Source organism: Dysidea avara, chromosome 2 (genome assembly GCF_963678975.1).
Source record: "Dysidea avara chromosome 2, odDysAvar1.4, whole genome shotgun sequence".
Taxonomy (NCBI): domain Eukaryota; kingdom Metazoa; phylum Porifera; class Demospongiae; order Dictyoceratida; family Dysideidae; genus Dysidea; species Dysidea avara.
The window spans coordinates 29,940,108-29,952,369 of NC_089273.1; the positions used below are offsets into that span (position 1 = coordinate 29,940,108).

The following is a 12,262-nucleotide window of genomic DNA, read 5'->3' on the forward strand; positions in this document are numbered from 1 at the left end:
TTTCTTGACTACAAGACACACTAACATGTGGCTTGATATAGCACTTGGGTCCAGTCCCAAGCTAAATATAGAACTCAGCTTTACCAATTGCAACATTTTCCCATCAACCACACTCTGGTGCTATATTTCCTGCATTGTTCTAGCCTTGGTGCTTTAACTATAGCATGAAGATTTTGTAATAAAAAACTTTGCTACTAGCAGGATTCAATCAATAATATTACACTTGTATTTTAACAGTTCAAACTGTTTGGCCTGTGATTTGCAATGAAATGTTGCTATGATCTCGTTTGCAACATGGCCTTAAATGTACTGTAGAATATATAATATGACAACAGTTATAAAAACCACTTTCAGCAACTTTGATTAAGGTATAAGTGGGTATTATGAGTCACTTAAATTAAAAGCATTCCTATCACCTAATAATGTGACCCCAATTTTTCATACTACTTTAGGCAAAGAGCAAATTACGGTGTACTCATAAACTACATTATCCTAAAATTTCAAAAATTATCTTGCCATATGGTGGGCTATATGATCTTTTCTCTAAAGCACTATAAGTGCTCCTATTATGAGTCATATGGGGGTATTATGAGTCACAATATTCATTAATTCATAACTTCGTTATTGTATATCCAATAATGGTAAATATTGTGTAAATATTTACTGGAACTCTAATGGCATTCAAAACACCATTATTAGTTGACTTGGCTTTTGCACTTTTTATCTTTATACTCCTTACTACATGGTGAGGGGTACATGTAGCTAATCTGGAGCAGTATTCCTGCTTAGTGAACTATGTTATCTCTTAATTGGATTTGTGGTAAGCTTATGATCACTGTCTATGTTGATATGAAGTAGTATCATCCATCTCTTTCTAAATTTGTAGGATTTAACCTTCTGAGCATATTTTAAGCTTTGCGACGTTTAATACCCCCTAAGCCATAATACCAGCATCTACCTTATAGCTTGCTTTTGTAGCAAAGTGGTTTTAACTAGATAAGCATCTGATAAGTGGCAATATAAGTATCTGATAACAGATGCAGTGGCACAAGTACATATTTGCATAAGTACGTACAATTATGAACCTCCACTTACATATAGATACTAAAATAGTAATATAATTGTGAAAGGAGAAATAACTGACTACTATAATCAAACACTACTAACAACTGCTTTATCTAATTCAGCTATCAACAGCAAAAGTTAGTGATTACTTGCTGGAAGCCTTGGTTTTGGGACTAAAATTAATAAAGCCTAACATCAAGAGAACATAATAATAGAGTAGGGAGGAGAGTGTCTAACTTTAGTGGATAAACCAAACTCACTGCTCTCAGACTTTGTGCAATCAACTATAACCACCAAAGGTGACAAATGGCTTGCTCTATGAAGGAGGCTGTAATACTTCTACTGCTTCAATTACAAAGCATCAACAGTTTTCTGTTCACTTAAAGGTAGTGATTTAATACTAGAAGTTTTATGGATTGAAGTAGGAGGGTTTGAGCACTGTGTTTGTATGGATTATATTGAGAGTTAGACACTCTCCTCCCTCTTCTATTAAGTACACAAAAAATTTGGAATTTTCAACTTGAGTAGGGACTATAGCACATTGATAAAAAGTACTGAAACAAGCTGGAGTTATTAAATCACAGTAAAACAATAAGAAGTGTCATATCCCTACTATGCATTTCCATTATGGTATCTTGAGCACAGTAGGGATATAACACTTCTTATTGTTTTACTGTGATATAATATTGTACACTACTCCAGCTTGTTTCAGTACTTTTTATCGATGTGATATAATCCTTACTCTAGTTGAAAATTCCAAATTTTTGTGTGCTTGTTTGTTAACTTTTATTGTAAATAATTATTATGACTGGTGAACCCTCACATACCGCATCTGAAATGGTGCCACATGCCCCAGCTATGTCAATTATCATCTGAAAAGTGAAGTATCCATTACGCTTCGTTGTCAGCTATTTTCAACCTGTTACACAGCATTTCAAATCAAGAACTGTTTGAAAAGCACCTCTGCAATCCACGCATACCAAAAGAAACGGTGCCGTACGCCCCACTTATATCAATTATCATCTGAAAAGTGAAGTTTCCATTACGCTTCGTTGTTGGCTATGTTGAACCTGTTACACAGCAGTATGAATGAAGAACTGTTCGAAAAACACCTCTGCAATCAAAATAGCTGCTATGAAAAATACAGACGATTTCCATTATGAAGGGAAGCCATCATGTGCTACCACCAAATCGACACTTCTCACTGTCAGCAAAGATGAATGGGAACCAAAAGACGACACTGGTAAGCCCATGAAGAATGCATCGAGCCAAAGCGACATTGAAGAGCGAAAAAATCAAGCCCGTAGCCTTAGCCATTATCGAGTTACGCTTGTCTGAAGGCATCAGTCAGTCAGTCAGTTACTCAGTCAGTTACTCAGTCAATAGAAATTTCTGTTAAATAATTGTTTTTTTTAATTCCATAGCAACTTGTTGAAAGCATTTCGAGTCAATGTAAAAGCTTGTTTGGGCTTAGTTTTACCAAACCAATACTGCCTCATTGTCGTCAGGGAAATTGAGGCTGGTGATATTATTTTGTGGGCCACGCCTACTCCTTTGTGGTCCCTATTATGTAGTACTATCGTACTGTATGATGTACTCTTGCTAACATTAAGTGTGTGACAAATTTTATAGAATGGCTATCATGTTTATTGGGTGAGAGTGTGTGTGTGGTGAGATTATTTTAAACAATAGAAACATTACAATTCCTTAAAAGCAAGGCAAATTATAAACTCACCATTGCTAGGTATTTCACCATTGCTAGGTATTTCACCATTCTTTACCATTTCCTGGAAATTGACAAAAACAAAATACATTTACTTATACAATCACATGCATTAGAAAGACTATATTATATGTCCACTGGTATAATCTGTGGGCTTCCTTTTTCATTTTTTTTCCATGATTCCTAATTGAACTCAAAATTTGCATAAATTTTTTTTTGTTTACACAAAGGAGGACGAAAGTAAGCACATAATATTAAAGTAGCTGTAGTTGGCAAAAGGCTATGTCTTGGGCTGAAGCAACATTGAACAGTAGTCCATACTGTACTGTTAGCCATATTAGACTGGAGGCATCAGGCAGTCAGTCAGGCAGCCAACCAGCCAGTCAGTTGGTCGGTCAGTCGGTCGGTCGGTTGGTCGGTCGGTCGGTTGGTCGGTCGGTCGGTCGGTCGGTCGGTCAGTCGGTCGGTCGGTCAGTCAGTCAGTCAGTTAGTCAGTCATTTCAGTCAGTCAGTCAGTCAACAAAAATTCAGTTACGTAAATAAATTCCATAGAAACTTGTTGGAGGATTGGGGGATTTTTTGGGTCTGATTATGCCAACAATATCGCCAAACTGTTGTGAAAAACTTAAGGCTAGTTTTTGGGTAATATTTTTTTTGGGGTGGAACACCCAAACCTTTATGATTTATACCGTACAGTACTACCATCCTGTGTGTTACTTCTAATAGCAGTATCATAAGCCTGAGTGATTTTCCTGATATATATGGATTCCCAAGCATGTGGGGCATAGTTCCAAGGGTAGGGCATACATGTGTATTAGGCAAATCACAAGGGCACATGATACGACTGAAATGTACCATACCAATTGCCGGCCAATAGCCCACAGTAGCTGACCAATCATCAAAGCCAATACGAGGCCAATCACTGCATTCATTATGCAGATATCCATGTAAAATGTGATTATGGATCAGCTAGCAGCAAAATAATGCTGTAACTATGTTGGTTAATATGAATGGGCAAGTCCTACAAATATCCTGGAAAAGTCGAATTAAGTAATTTAAAGCTTCAAAGACTATTTATACAAGTTTAATTAACCAGTTTAGCAAGCTTTGCTGAAGAGTGGATACCTATAGGGTTATTTGAAAAGTGGGCGTGGTCTGTATTTTAAAATGCAACAAAAAGCTTTATAGTGCTAGTTATCACCTAAAACTACTGTTTCTCAACTCTTAGTCTTGTTTGAGTGCTGCTGTAGGATGACAAATTGGAGGCTTGGTTTTCATCATGTGAGCAATAATATACTCCCACATGGCCTGAACCTTTACACTGCTCCCACATCAAGGCCATGCAATATTTAAATGTACCATAGCCAGCCATGGTTTAAATTAAATGTACCATGGCCAGCCAGGGTTTATAGTTATGTATCTGAAATTAGCCTTTGACCTGTTGATGCAGGAAGACTCGAATTGAGGTCTCTGATAAAACATTATTAAATTTACCTCTTCATGGATAGTAAGAATATCTATGGTTTGTTTCTGCACCATGAAACAAATGTGAGTTATGTATGTTTGTTTATGTTGCAGTAAAATGTAACTTTATCGTCACTATTTCTCAGCTTGAACAGTCTTCTTGCACGATAATATGGGTGGATATGGGCTAACAACTGTACCTTGATGAATGCCCAGTTCATGGTGAACACAATGACACAAGTTCCAACTCTGTGGCCTGTTGTGCTCGAGACTTATGAGTGATTAAATGCGCACGTGTAATATATTTTCCCTATAAGCACTACACAAATTTTTCTTGTTGTGTGTTGCTACAGTATAACTCCAAAAGTATTCACCAGATGAGGCTGAAACTTTAACTGACAATTTAACCCATTGTTTTTTTCCCTCTAGACAACAAAAAGATATGAAATGAAGTTCAAGGAAAATGCAATCTATCTAGCTGGTTTTTGCTCAGCAGGTAACTATGGCTGTGTTGTTAAGTTCTACTGTTCACAAAGTGTTTCTTATCAAAACTTGTCAGTTCAATATATCATACAATAAAATACAGACCACCCAAAAATAGAATCAAAATGAAACTAATCTGGAATTTGAAGCTAGACCCACCAATCCTAGTCAAGAAGCTACAAAGTCACCTGGGTTGGTGGACTGCTTTTAATAGTCTTTACATTACCTTTAATAGTACTCAAATAAAATATCTGCTTATATTATAGACATGCAGTTCACCAATACCAATACTTGTAATATTGGCACCAATACAGAAAAGTGCCGCTTATGCACTCCTACCAATATAATATCAGTATTAGTATAGCCTTACTAAAACACACACAATATGTATGTACAAACAGTTCACACACATGCATACATATAGTACATACTTCAGACTTCATTTTAGAGAAATAATGATAGTAGGATGCTACATAAGTCATGATGGACTTTTCATCTGGTACCTCAACATCAACATCTGTAGTGGTATAGTACAAATAATAATGAATGTATAGTATTTACATTGACCAAGTCTGACAATATCAGGCTTATAGCCCGAAAATACATATGTCAGCTAAACATTCTGTATCTCTTTTTCTGAATAAGCTATATAAAATTCAGGAAAATTTCCCAGGATTTTTACATAAGCAGTAAAAATGTTATGTAGCTATTTTAATTATTCAGTGAGAAAGTTATCAGACTTCAAAATAATAGTTAAATTTTGACGGGCTATGAGACTAATTTTGTCAGACCAGGCACATTACATATTTAACACAAGCAACTATACCACTGTATGAAACTAGGCCTGAGTCAAATACACTCAATTTTTCACCCAAAATGTCACAAGATTTTCACCTCTACTATCCTCTTCAGTGTATGCTTGCACTACTTTCCTAGTTTTAAAGCGATTCATACAACATTTTAATCAGTGAATGTTCTATTAGAGTATTTCACTACAAAATTATTGTTCTATTAGAGAGTATCGATCTAAGGAGCAATGACCCATTTCAGTGCTCTATTGCAGTTTGCATCTTTCATTTACTGCTTTATTAGGAATAGTCAATCTATTATCCATCAAATTTTGCTAACATAACACTCTACGAATTATTATGCTGGCATATGTGATGCAGGCCTATATGTAACTAACTGTCCAAGAATAAATACTTCACATAAGAATACATGTAAACATGCTAAATCTTGGTATCTACAGCACAACCTACAATAGATCACCTTCGGGATCAAGTATCTGGGCTATTCCCAGTTCCTGCTCAGCTACCTTGAAGGCATTGTTGAGGTTATCCTTGTAACTACTGGGATTATCTGATAATTGGTCATATCTTATCAGATCAGGTCTGCAGTAAATAAAACACAGACAGCAATGTACACACATGAAAAAAATCACAGAACTCAACATTACCGTCATTATGCAAATGGATTTGCATAAACTACAAAATATATTTAAAAGAAAATGAATAATTAATAGCACATTAGTAACTGTGACCGAATTTGACAAAACAAGGACTCCACACACATCCAATTTTCTGACTTTAACAAACTGTAACTTGACTACTCAGTAAGCTATTTACCTAAAGTTTTTACACAATTCTTTCCCAGTATTGTGAAATAACAGCTGCAAGGTCAAAAGTTTTAACAGATTGCATGCTCCTACATTGAGTTATTGTCCTTCAAAGTCATAAAACTGGATGTGTGTGGAAACCTTGTTTTGTCAAATTTGGTCACAATTTTATACTTCATTTTCGTTATTATTAATCTCCATAGCCACTAAATGCTCTGGTAAAATTTCAGCTTTGTAGGCTGAGAACTCAGAATTACAGAGTAGCAAAATTGTATAAACAAAAAGAACAATTTGTACAGCAACTATATACACAGAAATAAATTACATTGGTTGATAGTACTGCATAGTAGGGACCACAAAGGAGTAGGCATGGCCCACAAAACAACATCACCCAAAATCCAGCCCCCTGACGATGATGAGGCAGTATTGGTTAGGTAAAACTAAGCCCAAACAAGCCTTCAGATCAACCCAAAATGCTTTCAACAAGTTGCTATGGAAATTAAAAATAATGTTTTCTACTGACTGAGTAACTGACTGACTGAGTATGTAACTGACTGATTCCTTCAGACAAGTGTAACTCGATAATGGCTAAGGATACAGGCTTGATTTTTTCACTTGCTTCTGCCCGAGAGGTGCTTTTTGGCATACTGCAGTACATACAATGCATTCTTCATGGACTTACCAGTGTCGTTTGTGTCCCATTCATCTTTGCTGACAGCGAAAAGTATTGATTTGGCAGTAGCATGTGATGGCTTCCCTTCATAACGGAAATCGTCCATATTTTTCATAGTGGCTATTTTGATTGCAGAGGTGCTTTTCGAACAGTTCTTTATTCATACTGCTGTGTAACAGGTTCAACATAGCTGAAAATGAAGCATAATGGATACTTCAATTTTAAGACAATAATTGATATAACTAAGGTGAGCAGCACCATTTCTTTCTTTTGATATGCATGGATTGCAGAGGTGCTTTTTGAACAGTTCTTGATTCGAAATTAGGTGTAATGGGTTGAACATAACTGACAACGAAGCATAATGGATACTTCACTTGTCAGATGATAATTGATATAGCTGGGGCACGTGGCACCATTTCAGATGCGGTATGCGTGGGTTTGCCAGTCATAATAATTATTTACAAATAAAGTTAGCAAACAAGTACACAGAAAAATGTGGAATTTTCAGCTAGAGTAGGGACCATAGCACATCGATAAAAAGTACTGAAACAAGCTGGAGTAGTGCATGATATTAAATCACAGTAATACATGTTAAAGCATAGCCGCGAGTGCTATATGAAAAATAAAGTACGAGGCGCAGGGCCGAGATGCTAATAAAGTACGAGGCGAAACTGAGTGCTTTATTAGCATCAAGGCCAAGCGCCACTAGCAAGGCTATGCTTTAAATGATTTATGGAACTTTCTACTCGTGTAGCTTCACCATATACTAGAACTCGTAATTAACACGCATTGCACGAACTATTAGCACCCTGAACACATACAAACCAGTTTAACAAAGTAACTCACGCGTAGTTCACCATAGTTTGGCATGGTAGACGTTCATTGCGTCTTTTAGCAGGTTTTGCTCACAACCCACAATCGATTCTATTGTGAGTCATATGGTGAAGTATTTCCGTGATATCTCCAGGACTTGTCCATTTGCATTACAAACGTAACAGTAACGTTACCTTCTCCCACCCATCATCGAAGCATTTAGGTATGTCTATAAAAGCAATCCAGTGGTAGAACTCGTATTGGCTGGGGTGATTGATCACTCAGCGCGGCGAGGCTATCAGCCTTCACCGGCTTGGGTGATTAGTCGTACTGGCGCGAGCCCCATAGGCTATTAGCCTACATTAACGCACGTGGACAACTGTGCTTTATTTCCCACAAACAGTGCTTTATTACACCGCAAAGAGTGCTTTATTGGTTCAATAAAGCACTCTTTGCGGTGCAATAAAACACTCTTTGTGGTCGATGAAGCAGCTGGCCGGCTGAGAGTGTACTTTATGAAATTTAAAGTACACTTTTTTCTTTGATCTCACCAACGCAAAGTTCTATAAGAAGTGTTATATCCCTACTATGCTCAAGGTACCATAATGGAAATGCACAATAACACTTCTTATTGTTCTACTGTTTAAATTGGCATGTGTGTGGAAAGGCTCCTTTTGTAAATCATGTACATTTAGAAATAGGCAAATTGCTTCTCTGACAGCTAATGTCCAATGTATTGGATGCTAACACACTGTAAACCGTTATAACTTTGTATCTGTTAAAAGTAGAAAGAACTCGCTAACATGCACCATGATACTTACCACGAGTTTCTTTATAAATCCATCTGTTCATTTGAAAAAATAATCTTTGCTTCTAGCAGGGCTGTAAATAGTAGGTATTCAAGAGGTTTGGACAAAACCTCTTTGCAATTGCCAATTTTAAAAGCATTTGACAGGTTAGCAGATGAGGGTAAGCTCATTTGCAGAAAAGAGAGGGCCAAAGGGCACTGAGAGCTACTCCTGCTTGGCTAAATTCAGTAAAGCCAAACTTTACCTTTCGCACCTTAAAACCCGAAAAGTTTAATAGATTGATATACTCTAATAGAATAGTCATGCAAATACTCTGATACAATAATTAAACATATTATGCTATATGTTCTACAAGAGACCAAAGAAAATCTGTTGAGATAAATCCCTTTCGAGTTCTTAGTTTATATGGCACTTACCTGTACACCATATCTTGATTACAAAGTTCACTCCACTGACTTACCTATTATAGCTACCTGCATATGCAATGTATATCAAACAGTATGGTAGCACTCTTTATGTAGGGATCCCCCTAAAACAACACACTGCTTGAAAGTTCTTAGTTTACTAGAGTGGTATATCCCCAGTATATGGAACAGTTAATTGTTTGGTATTTTAGTAGTTTTTCAGTAAACCTGCATTCACTGATGTTTTACTGAAAGTTTAAAACTTAGTAAAACAATTATGTTCCATACACTTAAAGTTACTGACATTTTACTATCAGTATAACTAGGTACAACCACAGTAAAGCAGCTTAACAAATTAGTAAACTTAGAACCTTCAAGCAGTGACATGCACAACCAAAAATGCTGCCTTTAAGAATCATCCTAGAAACTTCTTAAGCAACGAAAAACACATTTATTGAGTAATAATAGTCCATCTAACACCAAACAACTCTCAAGTGGCTGGATATAGAATTTAAAAACTCACCAAACTTGATTTTTAGTCTCATAGCCTGCCTGCCTCACTGACCAGGCTGGAGGCCAAATTAAGTGGCACATGGCCACCATTTTTTGCCACAATAACAAAATCACCAGTGGCATGTACCCTTTGGGGGTACCAATGAGTGTAAGTCCACTTTCTTTTTATCTTCAATCAAGATAGTCCTTCATGCAACGTAACCATTAATTTTCCATATCAACACTTCCCTTGAGCAGCATATCATAGATGCCACTAAAATTATTGAAATGCATACGCTACTGTATTGGTACTGGACACCTGGTAGATACCTGTAACTTCAATCCAGATAGTAATCACAGAGTCTCTCAACAATCTATTTACTTAAAAACGATGACTATGTACACCTTCTTATTGGCTTACTCGAGATACTCTAATCCCAGTACAGCAGTCATGGTCACCCTGAGAAATAATAAGGGGCTCAGGGCAAAGAGTTAAAGTGAGGTCCCAGGGGAAATCTGAATCACAACTTCAGCCTAGCTGTAAGTCAAAGACCAAAAAAAGGTCATTACATGCCAACAGACAATAGCTTTCCCTCACCAACTATATCTCCTTGTTTATAACCACATACATAGCTTCCTACACTGCTCCTCTGAAGAATACAGTGACTGTTGTGTTAGAGTATCTAGATCTTGACTGCTCTATTAGGGTATATCAATCTTTTTAACAGGTATTCAAGGGGCCCTGATGGGGCCCCCTGGGATACCCTTTGGCAGTCCTGACAGCAGTCATATGATATTCTAATAGAACAGTCATACATGTAAAGCTGTAACTAAAAAACTAAACAAACTATAATATAATTGCTAAAAACAATTTAAAAAATCAAGCAGGGATCCAAGCAATGAAAGTAGCAAAACAAGAGATGAACAATGTAACAGCATAGCTCCGTGGTACATGCATTTTCATGTATTCTTACATACCGCAACTTGTTAATGTGGTTGCAAAACAAAATAGAATAAGATAATTATACATAAACAAGGCAAAACTATTACAGATGGTCAATAATCCACACAATATAGCTTATTAAACACACCTGTGTTTGTGGATGATGGTGTTAAAAGCCAGACCATTCCTCCAACTTTTGGAAAAATCCACCACATTGACAGTTCTATACATGTACCTAAAGAAATAATTTAAAGCACTTAAAACAATTATAGAAGTAGGTGTAATTACCATACTTGAAATAATTCCAGTCACAAGTATTATGTTGCATGTACCATGAATGCCACATGCAATTAATGTTGCCTATAACCTGCCATAGCAAGTACACCTTAACAACCATACCTTCCATGCAAAGGGTAGCTACATCTTATGACAATAATTTGTTTAAGTGCCATTGCAGATTTGACCACTGGTGACCTTAACAGCCATATTTGCTCATGTTTTTTGTTTATCTCCCTGAGGCATTATTTCACACTGTTAAAACATAGTTTCAAATTAAAAGTATTGATCTAAGAAAAAAACTGGACTTTTGTTTAAGTGAATAGAAAAATTTGCCATTCATCGAACACAATTCAGCAAGCACTTATATTTCATCACCACAACAACACATGTTTGGACTATTTGAAAGAGTGGCCTTTGGTTTCTTTGGGTTCCAAGTTGTAAATAAATCACACCAGCACACTTTGAGTTACCATACCTGTTTCAATGTAGTTTATTGCTCACCAATAAATTAAAGCTAACATGCCTGGTACACAATGGTGGTTAACAAGAGCTTAGAGATAAAACCAGATTGGCAAGCTATCAAATTCAGTGTAGAACAGGAAACCGGTTTAACAAGTCATTGAGCTCACGTTCCACATTGTCTCTCTTGAGCCACCACGCCATTGCAGTGCGATAATCTTCCTGGTCAGAAAACTTCCTCCCCATCCCTCCCTACATAATATAATTATAATACATAATCTTCAGTAAACCGGGGATGTTAAGGCCTATTTACTTACACTATTTTGATCAAAGACATTATGCAAACTTATTCAGGCTCCCACAAAGCTTCACTCCACGGCATTGGCTATGTCAAGCCGATCAAGACACACGGTAGTGTGTCGTGCGGCCCAAGAAGCCGGCGCGCCACACCGTGAGTATCAAGACACACGGTAGTGTGTCGTGCGGCCCAAGAAGCCGGCGCGCCACACCGTGAGTATATTGACAGGAAGAACGAAAACGTCATTTTCACACCTTTGTATCTCGGTGATCACTTATCTGAGTGGAACCAAATTTGCTACACAGTTGCCCGCCAGCCAAGGGAGTCTACATTCCAAATTTGAAGGAAATCGCTCCAGCCATTTCCGAGATACGAGATGCCAAAGTTTGGTTTTTTTTTCTTCGTTTTTTTTTCTTCTTCTTCTTCGTCTTTTCGCACACTTGCAAAAATTGCTATAACAAGGAAACGCGTACTCCGATCGCCTTGGAATTTGGCACACAGAAAGGGAGTCCAAAGGCGAATCCTAGCATCAAATTTGATACAAATCCGATGAATGGTTCAGGAGTTATGACCGATTATTCGCGTAAAACAAGATCGATTTGTTGTCACGCCTACAGGGTAAACCGCTTCATGGAATGAGTTGAAAATTGCTATGTAGATGGAGTAACCATCGTAGGAGTGCCTTTTGGTGGTTTGAAAGGAATCGAAATAAAGACCACGGAGATATGACACAAAATCCAAC

General features: G+C 37.1%; 1 protein-coding gene across 1 annotated transcript in view; it reads right to left on the reverse strand.

Moving 5' to 3' along the window:
* Window positions 1-12,262, reverse strand: part of LOC136247991 (basement membrane-specific heparan sulfate proteoglycan core protein-like) — a 90,416-nt gene that overhangs the window by 45,615 nt on the left and 32,539 nt on the right. The window contains exons 7-10 of the mRNA XM_066039808.1: window positions 10,633-10,719; window positions 6,005-6,126; window positions 5,167-5,252; window positions 2,801-2,852 (exon numbers count right to left, since the gene is read on the reverse strand). Coding sequence (XP_065895880.1) covers window positions 2,801-2,852; window positions 5,167-5,252; window positions 6,005-6,126; window positions 10,633-10,719 — 347 coding nt within the window. The remainder of the gene's footprint in view (window positions 1-2,800; window positions 2,853-5,166; window positions 5,253-6,004; window positions 6,127-10,632; window positions 10,720-12,262) is intronic.